This window comes from Pituophis catenifer, unplaced genomic scaffold (genome assembly GCF_029215685.1).
Source record: "Pituophis catenifer annectens isolate HBS135680 unplaced genomic scaffold, rPitCat1.0.hap2 SCAF_2, whole genome shotgun sequence".
Classification (NCBI taxonomy): Eukaryota; Metazoa; Chordata; class Lepidosauria; order Squamata; family Colubridae; genus Pituophis; species Pituophis catenifer.
The window spans coordinates 61491544-61516812 of NW_027256882.1; the positions used below are offsets into that span (position 1 = coordinate 61491544).

The 25269-nt window shown below is 36.9% G+C and overlaps 1 protein-coding gene across 1 annotated transcript; it reads left to right on the forward strand.

Moving 5' to 3' along the window:
• The first annotated feature begins 20502 nt into the window (after nucleotides 1-20502).
• On the forward strand, nucleotides 20503-23121 carry LRRN1 (leucine rich repeat neuronal 1). Its single transcript, XM_070933571.1, has one exon. The coding sequence runs from the start codon at nucleotides 20551-20553 to the stop codon at nucleotides 22699-22701; it is 2151 nt and encodes a 716-aa protein (XP_070789672.1). The 5' UTR covers nucleotides 20503-20550; the 3' UTR covers nucleotides 22702-23121.
• The last annotated feature ends 2148 nt before the right edge of the window (nucleotides 23122-25269 follow it).

Sequence of the window (25269 nt, forward strand, 5' to 3'; positions counted from 1 at the left end):
AATGGATCCAGATACGACGATTCATCCAGGTACTGAGAGAGCTGTCGCGCTACCACACTCTCCACAACCTTCACAACGAAGCGAAGGTTGGAGACTGGACGGTAATTTGCCAACACTGCTGGGTCCAGGGAAGGCTTCTTGAGGAGAGGCCTCACCACTGCCTCTTTCAAGGTGGCAGGGAAGACACCCTCACTCAGAGAAGCATTTATAATCCCCTGGAGCCAGCCTCGTGTAACCTCCCGAGAGGCCAGCACCAGCCAGGAGGGACACGGGTCCAGTAAACATGTGGCTGTGCTCAGTCTGCCCAGTATCCTTTCCACGTCTTCGGGCGTTACAGAATCAAACTCTTCCCAGGTAATACTCACAAGACCTGCCTCTGTCCTCCCCCCTGAATCTACCCAGTCAAAGTCCAGGTGTTCCCGAATCTGAGCGATTTGAAATGATACCTAGTAAATATATTAAGTGAGAATCAATTTTTGAATTCAAAATGATAGGAAAAACTTTCCTAACTATTTCCTTTTTCTGTACTATCATTAAAGATATAAAACTGGTTGGATTGATTAAAAAGCAAACTGAACCACATTACAGTACAAGATGTTGTCATGCTATTATACTGCTAATATCCCTGGGATTCTGAAGTAATTAGTTGTTTAGTTTCTTTAACGCTAGCTAATGAAACAATCAGAACATTAACTTTTATATTTTGTAATGTGAAATTATCTGGTGGATATCTGCTTGTTGTGAAGTTTAGACTTGTGTTGCTGAGTTTTTGCTCCATTTGTTGAATTAGTTTTAATTTGGATTGAAAAAATAGATGATAGATAAAAATGTCAGTAAGATTAATGGATAAATCTAAAACTGGGCATTGAAATATTGGAAATTTAATTTAACTAATTGCTTTAGAACAGGTTTGCAAATGCAGCCATGATGGAAAACCAATGCCAATTAAGGCTATTTTATCTTATCAGTGAATGAAGCTATTCAGATAAACTTTTGGCCAAAACCCTCAAGCCCCACAAAGCAGGTCAGCAGGAGTAGTTTCCTACTACTTTTGAACTAAATGGAGGAATATATAAACAGACATCCATAAAATCCTTATATTCAAAAGCTTCATGGTATAAAATTTATGTTCAAGATCTTCATTACTAAAGAATATCACAATGCCCATTTTTTCAAAAGCACAAATGAATATCAATTGTTAGATTATAATTTAATGGAACAGTAACATATTGGGAACACTAATCAGTTTAGCAATAGCACTTAGACTTATATACGCTTCACAGTGTTTTACAGCCCTCTCTAAATGGTTTACAGAGTCGCCATATTGCCCCCAACAATCTGAGTCCTCATTTTACTGACCTCGGAAAGATGGAAGGCTGAGTCTGTAATACTACATTCTAACCACTGCGCCATTACACAGTGTGTAACATTACACAGTGTGATCTTAAAACAGAATAATAACTATTGTAAACACTTAAAATCAGGAATATAAAGTCTAATTTAGAAGTTATGGCTTGGAACTTTTTAAAAAAGTCAGTAAAGAGAGTAAAGTTCTAAACTTTAGTGAGTGCATTCTGAAGTCTGGAATGGCAACATAAACAGCTTATTGTGACATGAGCTTAGGGCAACTATAGGTAAACTGGTTTAGATTACCTCAAGGGTACATGTAAGTCATATAGTCCCTAGTGATGAAGATGAGCAGTTTAAAAATGAGATGGATGGATGGATGGACGGACAGACAGCCAGCAGACGATGATGATGGATGGATGGATGATGATAGGTAGATACAGAGATGCACAGATAGATACAGAAAAACACAGATAGATAGATAGATAGATAGATAGATAGATAGATAGATAGATAGATAGATAGATAGATAGATAGAGGCTGGCAGACTTCCTTTGCTGTATTAGGGTACATTCTCTTTAAAAAAGAATTGGTTAAAAGCAAATTCAGATAAGGTGATATTGAAAGAATGGAAGAAAAAGGATGACAGTGTGGTGTCAGATTTGGTAATTCCAGCTGCATTGACATGTATTTCATAAGTTTTACAGCTTTAGTCTTGAGCACTACATTACCCAAATACTCTTGATCAAAAACAATCAGTTGCAAATACTAAATTCACATAAAGCAAAAGTGTGTAAACCAAGGGGAAGACTTACAAAAAAAGTATTCTCTCAGGCTTAATTCAAGTGCCATAGGGCACTTGAATAACTGCTTGATGATAATAACTGCATTTTGTGTTCTGTCCAGAAATAAATTGGCAGCCAGTGGGCTTGAAAGATAATAACTAACATTTTGTATCTTGTCCAGTGGCAAATTGGCAGTCTATGCAATGCTTTTAGCACTGGTATAATATGGTGTCTATGAATTCTTCTAAAGATCTGTCTGAAATATATTAATGGAAGTTTGGAACGAAATTAATGGAATAAAAGCCTCTATCCCATAGCCCATTATGAAGTTGGCTTAACATGGTCAAGTTAACTTGTTACTTTCAGATGCAACGACTCTTTTCAATCACTTCATCAACCAGGGAACAGTAAAGACTGGCCTAAAATTGTCTGGCTCCAAGGGATGTAATGCAGATTACATCTCATAACTGTCTTCTTTAAACAAAGCACCTTCATCTTCCTCAGAAAAGCATTGATGATGTTAAAATTAACTAAGATACCTTTCATAGCTTAAAAGCTAGAAACTGCAAGCTACATTGGATGAATTCGGAGGAAAAGGATTGTAATATTCTTTCCTATGTTTGCAGATAGCCAAAAAGTGAAACTGCTCTAAACTAACTAACTGAAGCATTATCAGACAACCCCCATAAACTAATTCTGAATCAATAGTATCATCCAAACTGGCTCGAATGCAAATAAGTTTATTCAGACCCACATACAAAAACTGATTAAAAATAAGCTCCTAAGAGTTCAGTAATTAAATTTGGGGAAAAGAAATGAGGACATTAGTCCTCATGGCACAAAATTACACAACAGAGCATGCTGAGTTTAGAACATGCTAAAGAAAACTTTTTTTGCAGCAGACTTTAATACACTAGAAACTTCATAGTAAGATTTATGCTGTGCCCTCTTTCTCCATATCTCTAGTGATCTATTTCATACTTCAACTTCAGTATAAAGATCTTTGAAGTAGAACACAGAACACCTACAAGTCTTATTGACAGCCCTACCAAGTTCTCTAATTTGGGTTCCAAGTAGAGCATCAGCTATTAGTAAGACCAACCACAATGCATTCCAAGACATCTAACTCACATATTAGTGGTTTTGGTATACCATCATATTACGATCACCACCCTTTCAAGAAATCTAATTTGACAATCTATTCATGATCATAGGGGAGAGATTTGAGATGTCCCTGTCCCTTGAAAACCAGAAGAAATTAAACATATAGTCTACATTGTGTTTTGTGTGAGTATCAGAAGAGAGATGCACAAAAGAAAGATGATTCTTAATTTAAGGTGGTTAGAGAATCATGCAGATTTCTATAAAAGTCCAAACTCTCAAAAAAAGGACAGAGCCTGGTTAAGAATACACATTTATATTACTTTGAATAATGATTACTAATTTAAATTAACTGCCTGTAAAATAAGGTACCCTTGTACAAAATTAATTAGTCCCCATCTGCATGGTTCAGGCTTGCATACACAAACCATTCTCATACATACATATGCAGAAGGAACCATATACAGAATCTATCCCTCTTTTTGGCAGAAATTGCACAAGGAAGAGAGAAAAAGGAATAGCTCAGATAGCAAATTAAAGCAATAATTAAGGAAAGGGAGAGAAGGTAAGTTTAAACCAGTGGTTCCCAACCTTTTTTTGGCCATGCCCCACCTAAGCATCTCTAAAATCCTGATGCTCCCCCGTGACATATAATTCTTACTTTACTCAAAAAGTGAACTCGACTCACATGGAGGAAGCCTAAAAGGCCATTAACTTGCTTTAAACAAGGTTCAAATTTCCCCCCATTAAAAATCAAATTGCCCCCCTGTGAGGTGTAGTCCCCACGTTGGGAACCACTGGTTTAAACATTGCAAAGGGGTTCCCATAAATCCAGCTAACATTGATTCCAAAGCATCTAGTCTTCAGAGGCATTCCTGCTTTGCAGCAAGGATTGTACAGCCATTTGCATTACATAGTACAGGTAGTCCTCAAGTTACAACAATTGATTTAGTGACCGTTCAAAGTTATAATGGTGCTGAAAAAAGTGACTTATGGCTGTTTTTCACACTTAAGACTGTTGCAGCATCCCATAGTCGTGCTCAAAATTTAGACACTTGGCAGCTGACTCATATTTATGGCGGTTGCAGTGTCCCAGAGTTATGTGATCACCTTTCGTGACCTGACAAACAAAGTCAATGGGAAAGCTATTTTCACTTAACATCTGTGGTTACTAACTTAACATCTGCAGTGATGACAGTTGTGGCAAGAAAGGTGGTAAAATGCAGCAGAACTCATTTAACAATTGTCTTGTTTAGGAACAGAAATTTTGGGCTCAGTTGTGGGCATATGTCAAGACCTGTATTGTTTTGTTTTCAACAGTTTCTTATGACCAATGTGACATGGTCCTTCCCAATTCCCAGGTAATGGAAAGGATCTTGTTCTTCCTAAACGTGACTTATTATGATTACTAGAAATCCTTAGCCTCTGCCAAATTAGTCACAAAATAGTTACCAAAATTCCCCAGCACCTACAACTCAGAGTATTCAGTTTTTGTCTCAGTTTTGTAAATGTATTTATATTCTGCATTAACTATTTTTATAAATAGCTCCAGGTGGCAAACCACACAACACACTCCTTATTCCTCTATTTCCCCCTTAATAATAGTCCTATGAAGTGAGTTGGGCTGAGAGAGACTTTTTGGCTCGAAGTTACCTAGCTGGCTTTCATGTCTAAAGCGAGACTCTTCAACCTCAGTGGTGCTAATCATAGGTATCAGCTTCTTACTAAACCTGCCATTTATACTTTTGGCAACATAGGCTATAACCATGATGGCGAACCTATGGCACGCGTGCCACAGCTGGCACGCGAAGACCTTTCTGCGGGCACGTAAGCCGTCACCCAGCTTAGCTCCCGCCAGCCAGCTGACTTGGGATGCACAGGAGGGGAGGGGTGCATGTGGGAGATGTGTATACATTCGCAGGGGTGGGGATTGCACACACATGCATGGGGGTGGGGGGGAGCGCAGGCCCATGTTTGGGCCCAGGAGGCTGCAGGGAGGCCTACTAGGCTCAAAATGGGGCGATGGGGCACGGTGCACAGCCCCACAGCCTGTTTTTGAGCCCTGAAGGCTGCAGGGAGACCTACTAGGCTCAAAATGGGGTTGCGTGTAGGGGGTGAGGGAGCGTGGGGGGTCATGTGCACATGCACAGCCTCCCCACGTTGCATTATGGGTGCCGGCATGCACTTTCAGCGTCAGATTCTATTTCATACACTTGTTACTCATGGACTGTCTTAGGTTTTTTTCCATTTGTTATAGTGGAGCAACAGTATTAAATTGCATTTATACTTAATTACAATAGCTGAACTGATTTTGTCAATTGACCAATTGACTAAACCTGTTCAACATTAGTGAGAGTTTCTATTGTATATAAAACAGAAAAACAAAAAAATAATGGATCATGTTTCAGAATTCATTTTGCAATTTGAATTGCTCTTTCTGCCATTAAGATTGTGATTAGTTGATTGTAACAAAAATAGTTATATTTCTTCACAAACTGGGAAAACATATATTGTACAAATTATAGTACAAATTTGGGACATCTGCAGCTGGCAGACCATTGTGAGGCCTGAAAATGGTACAAGATTTATTTCTTGGGGTTGGGGGGGAATCCTTTGCAGCTATATATTTATGTTATTATAATTTGCAGGTGATTGTTCTACCTCTTTTTAAGGCCTTGCAATAGAATAGTTGTTATTATGTTTTATTTATTTACAAGATTTACGAGATTTATATGGCTGCCTATATAAACTCTGGGCAGCTCACACCAGCATTAAGAATATAAAATAATAAAACAAACTTCCTCCAAAAAAGCAGCTATAAACTAACAATCCCCTTTACATAAACCTGAGAACCATTGGGCGCCAATCTCTCCTGTAACCCAGCTGAGGGAAGAACTAGCTTTTTAAGACCTTCTGAAAGACCAAGGGGGGCTGGCAGTTCTCAGGGTTGAGGGAACCATTATTTTAAGATATACTTCTTAGGTTCGCCTAGATGTCCACCTAGATGTCGCCATCCTGTCTGACTTAATGGAATGGACAGATGCCCTCAGGGATAGGTGGCTCAGCAAGTAACCTTGTTCCACATCAAGATCCTTAAAAGTCAGCATCTTGAATGCCCCCCAGAAATAGAGAGAAATGGTGCAAAATGGGCAGTCCAAGGCCCCCAGCCCCAAGGGCCATGCTGCTACATTTTGGAAATTAGCAGAATAGCAGAGTTGGAAGGAACCTTGGAGGTCTTCTAGTCCAATCCCCTGCTCAAGCAGAAAACTCTATGTCATTTCAGACAAATGGTTGTCCAATCTTTTCTTAAAAACCTCCAGTGTTGGAGCACCCACAACTTTTGGAGGCAACTTGTTCCACTGATTAATTATTCTAACTTTCAGAAAATTTCTCCTTAGTTCTAGGTTGATTCTCTCCAATAGTTTCCATCCATTGTGTCTTGTTCTGCCTTGCACTTTTGGACTACTTGTTATTTACTTATTGTCTTCTAGGGCAGGCCTATGCAGAGACCCTTATGGGTTTTGACCCAACTGGAAAAAATAGGTCTGTTTCTAAGAAGGAGTAATATTTTTAGGAAGCAAAATAGCTTTGTCAAGGCTGAACATTTACAAGCTATATCAATTGAAAATGTTAGATTCAAGGAAATGAAAAGCTTCATGCTTTTCATGAAAGTTTGAAGTATATTTCATAATTCTGAACAAGAAGTATCCTTTCATTTGGATATTTTCAATGTATACTTTCACAATATGCATTAACCAGCTTTTTTCTCTTGGCAAAATACCTGTATCTGGGAGCATTTGTTTGCTTTAGGAGTTATATGTATTTTGGGAACAAACCTTTGACACATTGTTTAATGCCTATCCAAATTGCCTAAAATATGTCAGGATTCTACCCTGTATAGACGTTCTAAGAACTACTTGCATGCCAAGACTTCTTCAAGAGACTCCTGTTTTGAGTACAAAGGTCTAAGAAATGTTAGGTGTGAGAATTCTTAAATTCCCTTTATGTTCACAAAATAAAATTCTCCCTATTATATCTAAAAACATTAGCAGTTATCATGTTACATGAGATTATACAATATGGTACAAGTACATGGAGCCTCTAGTAAAGAGTGCTAAACTTTGGTGCAGGCTTTATCTTGCTTTTTGCTCTCAGTACCAAGCGGTATTTGCCTACAATAGTTCATGATTCTGAAATAAATTTTCAGAATCCATTTTTGTTCTGAACTCAGTTTTGTGACACTTCTGTGTCAGGAAGACCACTATTTCTAGTCATCATCCAGCAGGTCTTCAAAAATCAAATTGAATTTTAATTTGCTTGCTGTGTTGTTTTATGGGGTTCCATAAACATTTGTCTTTGCTGGAGACTGTAGTTTTGATTTTTTGCATTTTGTTTAATGAATGCCTAATACTGCAGTATATTGATCATTCCTATGGTCTGCACTAGCCTTCATCCAATGGTGTGCTGCCTCTTGATAATAAGAGGCTGGAGAGAACATAAGTAATACTGGCTAATTTTCAATCTAAGGATGGTTCTAGCAAACTAACTAATTGTAGACATCTCTTTCTTGTGCTATAGTCCTTTTTACATGTACTGTTTCATTTGTTTTTCATTTTATTATTTTATTGTGATTGTTAAGAGAAGGAGGCAGATAAATCACTGTACATGTGTATTAATAGAGAGTCTCTTTATCTCTATAGGTAGTCCTCATTTAATGATTGATTGCTTAGTGACCATTCGGAAGTTGCAATGGACCCCCCAAAAGAGTGGGTTGTGACCTGAATTTGAAATCCAACTACTGCCACCCCCTGCAGACACGCAATCACATTTTGGGTTCAGCAACCAGCCCTCATTTACAGTCATATGTAGTGTTTTCTGGTCAGGACTATAATTTACTACCATAATTTTAAATTTTCTAGCAAAAAGATACCATTGCAAACTATGGGCTCCCTTAATTTATTTATTTATTTTATTTCTATACCGCCCTTCTCCCGAAGGACTCAGGGCGGTGTACAGCCTAATTAAAAACACAAAGACAGACAAAATTTAAAAATAATTAAAATTATTAAATAATAGGCCCAATTTGTAAAACCCCAAATTTAAAATCCCATTTAAAACCAATTAAAAATCTTTACATTGATAGCCCAGCCTGGCGGAACAACATGGTTTTGAGGGTACAGCGAAACACACAGAGATCAGAGATTTTACAAATTTCTGGGGGCAGATCATTCCAAAGGGCAGGGGCTCCCACAGAGAAGGCCCTCCCCCTGGGTGTTGCCAGCCGACATAATTTGGCCGATGGCACCCTGAGGAGACCCTCTCTGTGGGAGCAAACTGGCCGGTGGGAGGCTACTGGTGGCAGAAGACGGTCTCGAAGGTATCCAGGTCCAATGCCATGGAGCGCTTTAAAGGTGGTAATCAACACCTTGAATCGCACCCAGAAGACCACTGGAAGTCAGTGCAGCTTGCACAGGAGGGGTGTCATGTGGGCACAACGAGTTGCACCCATAACCACCCGCGCAGCCGCATTCTGGACCAGTTGGAGCCTCCGGGTGCTTTTCAAGGGGAGCCCCATGTAGAGAGCATTGCAGTAGTCCAGTCAGGAGGTGACAAGGGCATGAGTGACTGTGCGCAAGGCATCGCGGTCCAGAAAGGGCCGCAACTGGCGGATCAGGCGAACCTGATAAAAAGCCCCCCTGGCCACGGCCGTCATATGTTCTTCTAAAGACAGCCATGCGTCCAGGAGAATGCCCAGATTGCAGGCCCTCTCTGTGGGGGGTAAAGACTCACCCCCAATAGTCAGCGATGGCACCAGCTGACTATATCGTGACGCTGGGAACCACAGCCACTCGGACTTGGAGGGGTTGAGTCTGAGCCTATTTCTCCCCATCCAGACCTGCACGGCCTCCAGGAAGCGAGACATCACATCAAGGGCATTGTTGGGGTGGAGATGTACAGCTGAGTATCATCAGTGTACAGATGGACTCTCACCCCAAAACCACGGATGATCTCAAAACCCAGCGGCTTCACATAAACGTTGAACAGAAGGGGCGAGAGGACCGACCCCTGCGGCACTCCCCATGCAAGGCGCCTCGAAGTCGACCTCTGCCCCCTGTCAACACGAACTGCGAGCGGTCGGAGAGGAAGGAGGAGAACCACCGCAAAACGGTTCCCCCTATTCCTAACCCCCTCAACCGCTGCAGCATGATACCATGGTCAATGGTATCCAAAGCCGCTGAGAGATCTAACAGGACCAGGACAAAGGAGCAACCCCTGTCCCGAGCCCTCCAGAGATAATCCACCAATGCGACCAATGCCGTTTCTGTGCTGTACCCCTGCCTGAAGCCCGACTGGTACGGGTCCAGATAAATAGCTTCATCCAGGTGCCCGGGCAGTTGTCGTGCCACCACACTCTCAACAACTTTCGCCACAAAACGAAGGTTGGAGACCGGACAGTAGTTGGCTAATTCAGCCGGGTCCAGGGAAGGCTTCTTGAGGAGGGGCCTCACCACCGCCTCTTTCAAGACAGTGGGAAAGGCACTGATCATAGCATTCACTTAATGACTACCACAAATATTATAAAGTTGGCAAAATCATTTGATAAGCACGTAATGACCAGCACAACTTGCAACTGTAATTCTTGGCTTAATTACAGTTGTATGCTGAGGACTACCTGTATTAAGAATCACATTTTGTTACCTTGTTCCCAATAAATGTCAAACGTATTCCAAGGTCTGCCAGCCTCTCCTATAAGCAAAGGGTTGTTCTGTTCTGTTTTAGTCTGTGATGGAGACTGGGATTTGGACACGTAACATACCATTCAAGTTATCACTCAAATTTAACTTCATCAGTTTCTAATATGTTTTACACTGAGATTGTAATACAACACTCAGTTTGTAACACATAACCTACGGCTGGTCTAAACTTTGTATAGGGAAGGTAAATCATGTTCTTCTGAATGTCTTGCTTGAAGGCCTGGACACCTTAAAGGCCTTACTGCATCATCTGAGCTTGTATGTGCTTGTACAGGTAGTCCTCGAGGTACGAATGTAATGGAGCCTGCCCATTCAATTTGTAACCCGAGAATTCATGGGAGTGAATCTCACACCTTGAAAGGGATCACCCGCTCCTTTTGCCCACACATTTGCTAATCGAATGTGATGTTCGTTAAATGCACATGAGGTATTTCAGGGTGGGGAAGGCCATGGGGGGGCCTAGTGATGAAACAGGCCACCTGCCTAAGACCACCCAAGGCCTCCCCGACCCACTGAAATACCGCATGCACCCCACAATTGCTTTCCCCCACATAACCTGCTGCACCAGATCACTTACCTTGCGAAGATACATCAAGCAGTCTCCTCTCCAGCCTCTCAGATGCATGTGCCCCTCTGCAATTCTGTTTAGGCCTGCGCAGTTCTCACCCAGCACCTTGCAGACCGAAATGGAGCATTGGAGGGGCAGCTCCGCCCCCACCCCCCCGAGATCCATTTTAGCCTGCAACATGCCGAGTGAGACTTGTTCAGGTCTGCACAAAGTGTCAGGGGGAGGCAGACTTGCCCCTCTGAACCTCCATTTTGGCCGGCAAAGCACAAGACAAATGTTGCAGAGCCTTTGTGGTTGTTCATAAGGGCAAACAACTGCTGTTGTGCTGTAAGATTCATAGTTTCAGGACTTGTTAGTTAACACTAGGGGGCTCTGATTGTGTAACTTCGAATGTTCACTAAGGGAACGCTCGAAACCCGGGGATTACCTGTATAAGGAATACTTGGTTGCAGTCCTGACAGCAGTGCCATCTGTGTGTTTGCAAGCCTCATACAATGACAGACAGCTTAAAGTAGCTGCATTAACTCTTTTACAGAATGTGAAGTATTGATACTTTGAGCACTGATTTTGACGACTTGCTACCTTGAAAGTTTGATTCAGCCTTACATATATATATAATTGAAAAAAAATCAATATGTCAAGAACTTTGGCTTTACTAACTATGGGTTATGGCAAAGAAGATTAGTTTGCTACAATAGTAGGATAGGATCAATCTAGATTTAACAATTCCAAAATTTAAGATATACTGTAGATATTCTCTCTGCTTATGAGATGTAACCAGGAAACTGAACAATATTCTGTACAGTTAACGCTGTATTTTAAAACTGAGCTGTTTTTTATATCCATGAGATCATATTCCCTCCCTCCCTCCCTTCTTCCTTCCTTCCCTCCCTCCCTTCCATCCTTCCAGTCTAACCAATAAATTTCCGCCTCTATTTGAAACAAAGCCCATTATTTTTCCAGTGTGTTTGTTTAGAACTTTATAAAGTACAATTCTCAACAGTATACAATGAAATCAGTTACACAATTAAAACCCAAATCATGGAAGAAAAGCAACCATGAAAAGATATTCAAAAATTTAGGACCTGCCATCCATTGTAAGCCTAGACCTAGGGAAAGAGCCAGGTTTTCAGAGTTCCTTTGAACATGGCCAGAATGGGGGCCATATGTAACTTGGAGGAGAAGGAAGTGTTCCAGAGAACAGGGACACCAGCTTTCATCCTATTGTTGAACTATTCTTGTTTTTTTTTTTTAACTTGATTTATATGCCGCCCTTCTCCGGAGACTCAGGGCGGCTTACAATGTGCTAAGCAATAGCCTTCATCCTTTTTTGTATATTTATACAAAGTCAGCTTATTGCCCCCACAAACTGGGTCCTCAATTTACCTACCTTAGAAAGGATGGAAGGCTGAGTCAACCTTGAGCCTGGCGAGATTCGAACCTGCAGTAATTGCAGGCAGCTGGTCTTAATAACAGGTGCTTTAGCCCACTGTACTACCAAGGCTCTTGGTAGTAGAAAGTTTTTTTTTTAATAACGTTAACTTGGAATTAGCTTTCCTGTAACTTGTAAGTCCTGTAAGTCCATTATTTTATCTTCTGCTGTCTAGAATCTTGGCCTTCATGTCTTAACATCTCCTGAGGTACATTTGAAGAGTGCTATTATATCCTGCTTTTTTTGCTTTCTCAAGGTTAAATAAGTACACTTTCTTTAGATTCTCTTCTCTGGTTTTTTTTTTTATTTAAAAGTGTAACGACCTGTGTGAATATATCATAAGTAAAGCTTTTGTACATATTAAAACATTTGAGAGGGAATCCCTTAACAACTTATTTTGGAGGTAAGGAGTAATCTCCCTATTGTACCTTCTGGAAATGGATATATAAAAAGAAATAAATATAAGAAAAAGGAGAATTACCATAAATTGTGCTGTCAAGGATACCAAAGCTAATGGTATTAAAGACTGCTAACAATGTATGATTTTTTTTAAAAAAAGCTACAATTCAGGTAATGTTATATGCCAGTGCCTATCTACACATGGTTTGAAATATTGCCACAAGCTTTTTAGATAAATCTCTCCTTTTGAGCCAAGCTAAATTGACAGAGCTGCCAAAACTGTTCCATTTCCTGAATTCTTTGAGCTGCATTGTAGAGAAGTAAGAAATTTTCCTCAAAACCGGTAATGTTGTTTCATTTATTTACAAACGCATACCCAACCCAACAGTACTCTCTTCTTTCTGTATGAGGAGGGGAAAAACATGAATATATTACAGGTCAAAACAGCAAAAAGTATTTATTGGAGTGCTGTAAAATAGCCCAGAGCTACTTATAGAAAAAGCATACTGATATTGAGAAATACTACTTATTGTTACCCAACTACAGAACTAAAACCCGATCCTTACAACAATTTCTACCAAAATAAATTTAGATAGGAGTTGTAGGGACAATAGACAATGATAATAAAGATACTTCTGTTTCTTTCTGGACAGGCTTGGCTTTTTGAACTGGTTTTAATAGTATATTAATTTTAAATGTGGACAGTACCATGTTTTAATTATGGGATGTTTTTTGACATCTCTGGTAAACAAGCAAGCTTGTTTGTCTGACGTTGTAACATTCAAGAATATGAAGATCTTACAAGACAAAACAAGGCTTTCTATTTGTTACAGATCCATATCTATAAATAATTTTGGGCTTGCTTTTCTGTATTTCAGGCTGTTCCATTCAAATGCTCTAAAACTTGCACCTCAGAATTGTATGGCTTTAAATCTTAGTTTGGCACGCATAAATTCAGTGTTACATGTTTGAAAAAAACAGAGGGGCCGAATGAATGAATGAATGAATGAATGAATGAATGAATGAATGAATGAATGAATATTTATTAGTATAGCCTGATTTTAATTTGAGAGTTCATGGAAGCATATAGGACTCCCTCCTATTTTTCACATAATTGGATAAAATGATGGGTGAGCCCTGATAAGAGTAACTGGCTCATACTTGGTTAGTGAGCTTCCATAGTTGAAGAGCATCTAGAATCTGGTCTCTCCAATCCTAGTCCAACGTCTTAACACATGTCCTACACAAATACCTTCATAACTGCTAATCTTTTATTAAGTATAATCGCAGACAGTTTATACTGTAATCCAGCTGTCCAATTACTGTAATATACTGTAATTCAGCTATCATCCAAGATCTGCATGCATAATGTGAAGATACTCAAGAGTACAGGAAAGTTAGAAGTGATGCTTACATATGTCTCTCCTCCATGATAATATGGGTTGGCTAAGCATGTTATGGAGCTTGGTAACACTTCCTATGGACTTTGAAGAAGCAGGATAGGAGGGTCTATTACAATTCATCACAGCCAGCACACCATGATCAACATGCCATGTCACTGCACGACAACTCGCCACAGCCATCTCACCACAGGACAACTTACTATGGGACAAGAGTTACATTTATATCAAATATATGGTGGAATAGAATCATTAAAGAAAGGATGCAAAATGAAATTTGAATGGCAAAAATTAAAATGATTTTTATTTATTTTAAATAATTAAATAGAATTGTTAAATTGTCCTGTGTCAAGTTGTCTGTGGCAAGTTCGGCCACTGCAAGTTGGCTACAGCAAGTTGTCTATATATATATATATATATGCATATTCTTTCTAGCCAGGTTCCACCTATGTAAGCTAAGTTGTTCTTCAGCCCTAGTTCTGTGAAATCTCATTCACAAGTTTCTGGGCTTTTTGTATCCTGCTGAAAAGCAACAACTCTTGTGTTGTGAGTGTGTGTGTGTGTGTGTGTGTGTGTGTGTGTGTGTGTGTGTATTGCTGTAAGATGCAGTTATGTATGCCATGAATTTGTACTGTTGCAAATGGAGTACAAAAGCTAAAATAAATTTTTTGACAGACATAAAATAATATATCTTTTTGAGATGTAGAGTCACCATGCTGAAAAAAAATCTGTTATTTTTAATGCAGAATTATTTATAATGTTATAAAACCTGTTTCAAAGTTTGTTAACTAAGCTTCAACTAAAAATAGATTTAGTACAAGGTCAGTTTACTGTTTATTTGTATCAATAATGAAGTTCATTTTTCTCCAGTTTTCAAATGAACATTTCCTTCATCATATTCTGGGATATAAGTAGAACACTTCCTGTAAATTATAATTTAGCTGTGTGAACAGTTTGCTATCATTTAAAGTGAAAGAAAGTATATTCTCCAGGTTAGTTTATTTTTGAAGAGACAAGCGATTAAAAAAACAAATTAACTTTGTATATGTTAGTATAGCATAATTTATATTATTTTAATAGCCTATGTCATTAGTAATTTAATAAATGCACATTTAGGAACTGTATCATTAGTTTTAATTTGATGATCTTAAATCTACAAATGTTTTCTTTGGCGTAGAGTAGGAATTCTCCAGAAGCAGCATTGCATTCAAATAAGAATACATGCATTTCAGAAAAAAATAATTCCAGGTAAAACCATTAGATGGCCTGAAAACAGCCCCAAAAATGGCCAAAAAACAGGCATGCACGTGCCAGAGAGCAGTGCTCCGGCGTGCACACATGCATGCACGTTCCGGTTTGGGCATTCGGAGGTAATAGAAATAATATGAAACTGTATTTTCTGAGCATTCTTTGAAGAAATTGTTAACAATTTCTCAATTGCACTGTATTCGGTATGGACCACTGCAATTATTTTAAAAATATGAATTCCTTTTCCAGTAAGTTTCTACGGCCATGAGTGTATAGAATAACTGATGAAATTCTTGGCTCTCTAGATTGGACTTTGTTCTGGGGGGGAAATGAAACGATTGACCACAGTTTCACATGGCAAAATCTACTAATATATAGCTGTATTTGCCACCCAGGGTTAATTTTTTCGGATGGTTTTTAAATGGTTATGAGGATATTGCTCTCATTGAAACCAGAACAAAAATCAGTTTGGTTGTGTAGATTATTATTTCTTATCGTTCTAATATGGCTTGGTGAAGCTTATTTTGCTAAAGCCAAATAAGATAAGGGTTGTTGGAAAAAGCAGCATTGCAATTTATCGGTTGCTTTCTTTGGATGGCTTTGCACCATAATTGTTACAGTTAAACATGCAGTTGTTATTAATTGTGCCACCAAGCCAGCAAAAAGCCTCCAAATAGACCTGACACTCCCTCACGAGCCTCCCAAATAGCAACAAAGTTGGCATGGTAACAATCCAACAAAATGATCTAACAAAAGTAATAGCATAGAAGCAAATTATATTGTGGAGAATTAATGAAAGAGCCTTTTGGAATCAAGTCAGGTCTAGCTTATTATAATATTGCTTTCTACAGTGGCCAATTAGATTCTCTCTATTGCTGTTACACCTAGCAGTTGATATTCAGAAATATAAGCAATCTGCTTTTGAAATTGAAAAGTGCATATATCTATCATGAGTAACCACCATAAATGGACTAGTCTTTGAAATTCAATTCCACTTTGTCATATAAACAAGTGGTGATCACCTCATCTTGTGTTATCTTCCATGATGTATATAGTTTAGAAAGAAATACTCTCATTTGGCTTAAATCATCTGCCAGTTTTACTGAATCATCATCCTGAATGGATGGTCTTAATTGTGTGCCTTTACATTCACACACACAGTTGGAAACGCCTAGGTGGTTATTACATTGCTGTATAATGTTATAGCCTCAAAATGGTTTGTTTTGCGCACACATTTCTGCATTCCATTGTGCCAAAAATTATTGTTACTAACTTTAACTTTTTTTTATTGTCAAGAACAATGTAAGGGGAGGGAGATATAAGGTATTTAAAACCACAAAAAATAAATTTGAGAAAAAAATTTAAAAATCCAATTTAAATAAAAAAAAATCTGATATATTTTTTTAAAAAAATAAAAAATCATTGATTTTTATCCACCCCGGCTATTGGCTTGGCTTCACATAATTTGTGCTTCAGAAATGTAATGGCCACCTCTTGCATTGAGGAATTTAAGGATTGTTATTAAAATTCTGAGTTGCATGCTATTTTTCAGCTTTAATAGAATAATTGCTTTCCTTAAAACCTGGAGATTTTGAAAAGAAAGGAATTTCAATTTAACAGAGTATTTACATTGCAAATAGTTATTGAGTTATTGAAATACTTCAAATATGAATGGGCAATGTTGAACCTTTTATTTAATATTCTTGCTAGGCTCCTTCTAGCCGATGAGGAAGATTAACAAATGAGTTTCCAGAGCATGGTTTGTTTCTTCCATAATAAGCCAGAACTGGAAACCATGTCTTAAGGTTTTCAAAGGTGCTTAATACCTGAAATTTCCAGAGCACCTTCCAAGCAGTATCTTATGGTTAATCATTTGTAGATACCAATCTGCTTAGTTTATTATAACTAATTTCACTATTAACCATAAATATATGTTCATACGTGGGTGCTTACTAACCAGGTGGAGCTTTTTAACCAAGATAGTAGCTTTTAGATATTTTGGATATTTTAATATGCCAGCAAAATTTGATGGAGCATTGCTTTTTCTGCCATGCTGGACAGACTTGGTTTGAAAATTCTTTCAAACATTCTTTCAACTGTCTATTGAAAATTGCTTGGAGGATGCCAAGTACTTTCTGAATCAAAGTAAAATTGCTAATTTCCTAATTCACTGGATGTAATCTATCTTTCAGGCAAAGTAGTGAAATGAGAAAGTTGTAATGAGAATGAGTCTTATATAAGAACCGCAGTGGTTAGAGTGCAGTACTGCAGGGTACTTCTGCTGACTGCCAGCTGCCTGCAATTTGGCAGTTCGAATCTCATCAAGGTTGACTCAGCCTTCCATCCTTCTGAGGTCAGTAAAATGAGGACCCAGATTGTTGGGGGCAATATACTGACTCTGTAAACTGCTTAGAGAGGGCTGTAAAGCACTGTGGAGCAGTATATAAGTGCTATTGCTACAGTATATAATATGCATTCAATAGTTTCAATATTACGATACTTGCTAGATAGACAAAATATACACCTCTTTTGTAGAACTTGTGTGCATGTTCTGTGATTGACATGTCATTCCTTGTCTCAAGCATTTTAATAATCATCCAGCATTTTTAAAAAATAATTTACAAACATATTTGGTACAATATAAGCAACTGTATATGAAATTAATTGCTTTATTTACAGATCATTGCCATAGAATCATCAACAAAATAAGAGGTAGAATAATAACTACTTTAACCATCAGGCAGGCAAAGAATAGTCACAGATCTGTTAAGCACAATACACCAATTTTCAAACAAGTTATTTAAGAATTCCTTAAATGATTCCTTCTTAAGACAATTTTATTAGTCTTTGGAAACTGAGACCTCTTTTCAAATATTATCAGAGCAAAGAAAATCCTTTATTATTGCTTTATCTTCATTCTTTACTCTTAAGAGATATCCACTGTGCTATATATTTGTGAATAACCAGGTTTTAAGTCCATTGCCAGATTACCATTTGATAAAATATGTAACTATAAAAAAGTTGTACATACTTTTTAAAGAAACAAAGCAAGAAACAAAACTTTGCCTGGATTTATTAAGACACATTTTAAAATTCTGAATAGAATAAAAGTCTTCAGTTTTCTAATTCAATTTGATTTTCATCAGCTGCTTGCTACAGTATTTAATCCAATTTACTTTGCTGCCTGGCATTATTATTGATTGTGTAATTATGTCCATTCATAAAAATGCATTTCTATTTCTGCAAAATGTTTGTCAGCTGAAAATTGCAGATCTACTTTGTTCAGATAAGTTTTCATTGGATGTCTACGGTATATTTATTTCTATGATGTATTTCTAAAATTTGATCTTTTTCCAGTAGAGCCATTGCTAAATTAGAATTGGCTATGTAAACTGGCATCTTCATTTTAATTAGAAAACCCTGGATAAGTAGAGATTTATTATGAAAAGCCAAAAACTGTATTTATAAATATAATCAGACTCCAATATGTTTAAGTTCCCCCCAGTTATTTATAATGTATTTTCTGCTGTTTTCTGCTGTTAACATCTTAAGTGATTTTTTGCAATTACATTTAACAAAGAAGAAATGTGAAATTAATCTATGTAATCTATTAGCATGCAATAGATTTAATTTATTTGTACAATTAATGGCTCGCCATACAGTATATATAGGAATATTGCATAACATACCGTGTTTCCCCAAAAATAAGACCCTGTCTTATATTTTTTTGAACCCTGAAATAAGCGCATGTCCTTATTGCCATGTGCTATATGTGGTATGCAAATATTAATAGGAACAATATTCATCCTAAATCATACTGTTTTTCTGTTTTACTGTATAACTAATACAGTATAACTAATACTAATATAGCAAGAATCATTTTTATTCTATAAATATGTTTTATGGTTGGTTTATGGTTTATTAAATTTGTATACCGCCCTTCTCCCGAAGGACTCAGGGAGGTGAACAGCCAAGGTTAAAATACATACAGTATAAAAATTAAAATAAATTAAAACAGAATTAAATCAATTTGGCTCCCCTAAATTTTAAATATAAATATAAATTTTAAATTTTAAATATAAAATTGAAAACTAACAATCTCCTAATTAAAAATTAAATCTGAATTATTTTCATAAGGAGAGTGTTACTTTATGGAATCAATTGTACTAAAACTAAAGTTATTTGAAAAAATGAAAATGTTTTTGTTTTAATCAAAAGCCCAACTGATTCATTTCTATCTCACTGATTATCCTGAGGAAAAATATATGTACAGAGGAAAATAGTTTGCTTATTTACTTTTTTAAATCAATTTAAATGGCCACCCATCTCAACAAGCAACTCTGGGCAATGAGAAGCACATTAAAATAAAATAAAAACAATGTCAAGCATTACAAAACTTAAAATATAAAGCAACAGAGAAATATCAAATATCACATCACTGGTACAACCAAGAAGTAGCTCAATGAACACACTTGAGGCCCTAAGCATAGAACCAGGTCTTTTAGGCCCTTCAAAATGGTCATGGACATCCTAGTTGTTTATGAAACTCAAAATCTATTTGGGTTGTACTTGTAATGAGCATAAGATACTACTAAACGAAGTTTCAGAGGCTTTTTTTCTGAAGCTCTGTTTCTGAGGCTTTCAGAGGCAGGAAAAAAAAGTTTTTTCTGAAACAGAGTTTCAGAAGTTTCAGAGGCTGAAAAAAAAGCAAGGTGCAGAGCTCACAACTAACAAACCTGTTGCTAAAATTCACCTCTGGGAGCAGGTGTATTCCAGGAGGCCAATCTACCCGCCAATCAGCTTTTTTCTTATTTTCCTCCCCAAAAACTAAAGTGTGTCTTATACTCCGGTGCATCTTATACTCCGAAAAATACGGTAATTATAGACTACTACTACTAACCTATAATTTGCATTTGGTGAATAAAACCATGTAGATATACTCCAGATATTGCATCTGACCACATTGTAAAAAACAATGTTATGTACTTTGAGGCTGCTCTATCAAGTGGTACAAAAACCATGATAAAGTATATTGCCAGATGTTTTTTTTTTTATTAACTACTTTGGATTCTGATTTAAACTCTGCATTTTAAAAAAAATCTGTTTGAAAAATGCAACCACTTCATGGTCAATTCTGTATATTTCTGGTGTATTTCAGATATTAACAATATTAAATAATTTTGTATTAAATATTGTCTGCATGCAGAAAGGTACTAGTATTTAAACTAAATGAAAGAAAGTAAAGAAAGATTTTAATGTTGAAATGTGTGAATTGATTTTTTTTTCTTTCTTTTCAGACATACTGCTTTATTGTGACAGAAGCAACTTAAAGAGAATAAAAAAAATAAGATCGATGAAAAAATCATTGGAATATTTGCTGTTCATAAAATCATAAGAATATCTTCCATTCTTTGGATGCCCAAACATTTAAAACAAAAACTTTTGATTTCCTACGCTGTCAGGCTATATTTGATCTGCTCTTGTGATTAATAAGGAGAAGCTAGAAGAAAACAATATGGCTCATATTAGTTTCGCTTTAAAGATTTGCCAGCTGGCACTGGGATTGCTCATAAATTCATTTCAAGCAACTTCCATACAAAATAACGAATGCCCACAATTGTGTGTCTGTGAAATAAGACCCTGGTTTACTCCTCAGTCAACTTACAGAGAAGCTCCAACAGTTGACTGCAATGATCTTCGTTTAACAAAAATCCCCAGTAACCTTTTTAGTGATACTCAAGTCCTTCTCTTACAAAGTAACAATATTGCCAAGACCACAGATGAACTCCAGCAACTTTTCAATTTAACAGAGTTGGATTTTTCACAAAATAATTTTACTAGCATAAAAGATGTGGGATTATCAAATCTTTCTCAGTTAACTACTTTACACTTGGAGGAAAATCAGATCACAGAGATGACAGATTACTGCCTACAAGACCTGTGCAATCTACAGGAACTTTATATCAACCATAATCAAATCAGTACAATTTCTGCATATGCATTCTCAGGCTTGAAGAATCTTCTAAGACTTCATCTCAATTCCAATAAATTAAAAGTTATTGACAGTCGTTGGTTTGATTCTACACCTAACTTGGAAATTTTGATGATTGGAGAAAATCCTGTGATTGGAATACTAGATATGAACTTCAAATCACTGTCAAATTTAAGAAGTCTAGTTCTGGCTGGAATGTATCTGACTGACATCCCTGGAAATGCTCTAGTGGGCTTGGATAGTCTTGAAAGTCTCTCATTTTATGATAACAGATTGGCTAAAGTTCCTCAGCTTGCACTTGAGAAAGTCCCAAATTTAAAATTTTTAGATCTTAACAAAAACCCAATCCATAAAATTCAAGAAGGAGATTTCAGAAACATGCTTCGGTTGAAAGAACTTGGAATCAACAACATGGGAGAGCTGGTGTCTGTTGATAGGTATGCACTAGACAATCTTCCTGAACTTACAAAGCTTGAAGCAACCAATAACCCAAAGTTATCTTACATACATCGTTTAGCATTTCGGAATGTTCCTGCTCTGGAAAGCTTGATGCTTAATAATAATGCCTTGAATGCGGTCTACCAAAAAACAGTGGAATCCCTCCCAAATTTGCGGGAGATTAGTATTCACAGTAATCCACTCAGGTGTGACTGTGTCATTCACTGGATCAATTCAAACAAGACCAATATTCGTTTCATGGAACCCTTATCAATGTTTTGTGCTATGCCACCAGAATACAAAGGACAACAAGTAAAGGAGGTATTAGTACAGGATTCCAGTGAACAGTGTCTTCCAATGATTTCACATGATACTTTTCCAAACCATTTGAATTTGGACATTGGCATGACTGTCTTTTTGGATTGTCGGGCTATGGCAGAACCTGAGCCTGAGATTTATTGGGTTACTCCACTTGGGAATAAAATAACTGTGGAAACTCTTTCAGACAAATATAAGATTAGTAGTGAAGGCACACTGGAAATATCAAATATTCAGATGGAGGATTCAGGAAGATACACATGTGTAGCTCAAAATATAGAAGGTGCAGATACAAGAGTGGCTACTATAAGAGTGAATGGAACACTTCTTGATGGTACTCAGGTGCTCAAAATTTATGTCAAGCAAGCGGAGTCTCATTCCATCCTAGTTTCTTGGAAAGCTAACTCTAATGTTATGACATCTAACTTAAAATGGTCATCTGCAACTATGAAGATTGATAACCCACACATTACATACACTGCAAGGGTCCCAGTTGATGTGCATGAATACAATCTTACCCATTTGCAACCCTCCACAGATTATGAAGTCTGTCTCACAGTATCTAATATACATCAGCAAACTCAGAAGTCTTGTGTAAATGTTACTACAAAAAATGCAGCATTTGCCCTTGATATTACTGACCAAGAGACAAGCACAGCCCTAGCTGCAGTTATGGGATCCATGTTTGCTGTTATTAGTCTTGCCTCTGTTTCTGTCTACGTTGCAAAAAGGTTTAAAAGGAAAAACTATCATCATTCATTGAAAAAATATATGCAAAAGACCTCTTCCATTCCTTTGAATGAACTCTATCCTCCACTTATTAATCTCTGGGAAGGTGACTGTGAAAAAGAAAAGGAAGGCTCGGCAGAAACCAAGCCAACTCAAGTGGACACATCCAGAAGCTATTATATGTGGTAATTCAGATAATATTTTGCTTCTGGTAGTAAGGAGCACAAAGACTTTTTTGCTTTATTCTGCAAAAGTGACAAGTTTGAAGACTTTTGTATTTTCTGACTTTGCTAGTTTTGTGGCAGAGTGGTGAGGACAGGTGGATATTTCAATTTTTTTTAGTATAGCGTATCGCAATTGTTTTCACACAAAAATGGCAGCTTCACCTAGCTTCCAATTTTTTAGTTGTGCTTAATTTAACAAAGTTGATCTAACTATTAAAAAAATTAAAGGCTAGGATTGCCCTTTGATTTTCAAGTCGCTTGATCCCCTTTCTTCTGAAGCCATCAACAGGAAGTACAGTATCCTACAAAATCTTAATGATTCCAACTTGAAAATACATTAAACCAGCTTTGTCATAATCTGGTCTAAGGACTCTTTTAAACTTGAGATAAGATGACAAGATTTTGAACAATTTTAGTTGGCTGTACTGTAATGTTGTATCAACTGATTTGAATGTTTTTGACTATGAACAATTGATTTTTCTTTTTTAATAGTTGAAGAAACTTAGGTAAAGCTAACAAAACAATTAAAATATGTACACTTTTTCAATGTAACAAACTAAATGTTAATTATCTTTTATTATATTTAGTAGAAACTTTAAATAATGTAGTTTTTTCTGTGTAATCCACCAACACTTGGCATAGAATGAAGATGAGAGTACAATAAATTATAGTTTTGTTGTTTGTTTTTTAGAAGAGTTGTAATAATGTATCCTTAGGTTGCATCACCAGCTTTATTGGATGATTTACGTTTTGACATAAAATATATTCATTCTTCTATAAAATGATACCTCTCTAAGGTCAAATTAGAATCCTTTTTTTAAAAAAAAATATCCTTAGTAAATATGAATTTATTCACAGTTTATATAGTAAAGCTAGAAATATTGATTAATCAGAAATGTATGCTGAAGAAAAAGTTTAGCTTTTATATAAATTTCATAATAGTTATGCTTACAGAAATACATTTTTACATTTAGAAATACATTTAGAGCCTTGGTGGTGCAGTGGTTAGAATGCAGTACTGCAGGCTACTTCTGCTGATCTCCAGCTGCCAGCAGTTTGGCAGATTGAATCTCACCAGGCTCAAGGTTGACTCAGCCTTCCATCCTTCCGAGGTCGGTAAAATGAGGACCCAGATTGTTGGGGGCAATATGCTGACTGTAAACTGCTTAGAGAGGGCTGTAAAGCATTATGAAGTGGTATATAAGTTTAAATGCTATTGCTATTGCTATTTTTGCTTACTTTCTAAAACATATGAAGCATGAAATACACAGAAGTTACCATTGCCATTAAGATAAGTTAAAAAGAGAATTGGACCCAGCCATATTCTTTAGCACTACAGTCTTAAGTACATTTTTTAAGCCACATACCATATTGATATCTGCAGCAAATGTGGTCAACTTATAGTTCTTCATTAGGTCAGTTTAGTCGTGAATTAATTGCTCCCAATAAGGAACTTAACACATTTTTTATTCCTTCTTTGTGAGAACCGGCTATATTACTTCTGCTTTGTGTTTTTCAGCCAGTTACTATTAGTGGATCTGTTTTCTTACTCTAGAACTGCTGCATTTGCTCAAAAACTTTGATGAAACTTTGGAAAGCTGAGCTTTTTGAAAGTCCAGTTAAAGAGCTTCCACTTTAACATGACTTTAACAACTATCTATATTGTTATTAAAGTCAAATGAAATGGCATGAAGGAGGTTTTGAGTCAAATTTCAGTCAGGTTTCTTTTGTCCATAGTCCAAAATTTCTATTATTTTTTTAAGCAGCTGCTTTCAATATTTATTATGAAACAGCTATATTAATCACGGGGTTCTGATTTATTTTTGAGTCCTATAATCAAAGTTGCAAAATTAGCAAAATTAGATTTTGAAAGTCTATACCCATCCAGCTCTTGCTTAATTATAACTCCTAACATTTTTACAAAGCTACAATAGCTGGAAGATGTACTTGAGCAACATCTAGAGTAGTGAGACAAAATTTGTGTTGTTTCAAATCTGAAACAAATCATGTTTTTGAAGATCTACTAAATACTTTCAGATCAGCTGCACCACAGCTGAAATAAAATCCAGAGCACTTTAATTGTTCCAGAATTTCCATAAAACAAAATTAGGAGTTATTCTGGAATAATTTTATGGAGCAATTAGGACATGGTATATTTTGCCCTTATTTCCCATAGCATTTCCCAGTATATGAAAAGTGCATATTTTTCATTATATCCTGCACTCATTCATGTTAACTGGGCCTAATTTGCCTAGGTTCAGACCTATATGTTGGGGGGAAAAGATGGATTTGTGTAATTGTGACGTTATAAATGGAATAGGTGTCCATCTGTCCTTTTATAGAACCAAAGATTAATAACCCTGATCTATGTAGATGAAAACTTATCTGGATTCTTAGAACAAATTCTTGAGTGGATAAAAACAATTATTTTGTGATTTGCTAATTCAACAGAACTATTGCCTACATATGTGTAGATAAAGGTTTGAGTCCATTTTGTGGCAGAGTCACTTTAAGACAGTTGGTATAGTGTGGT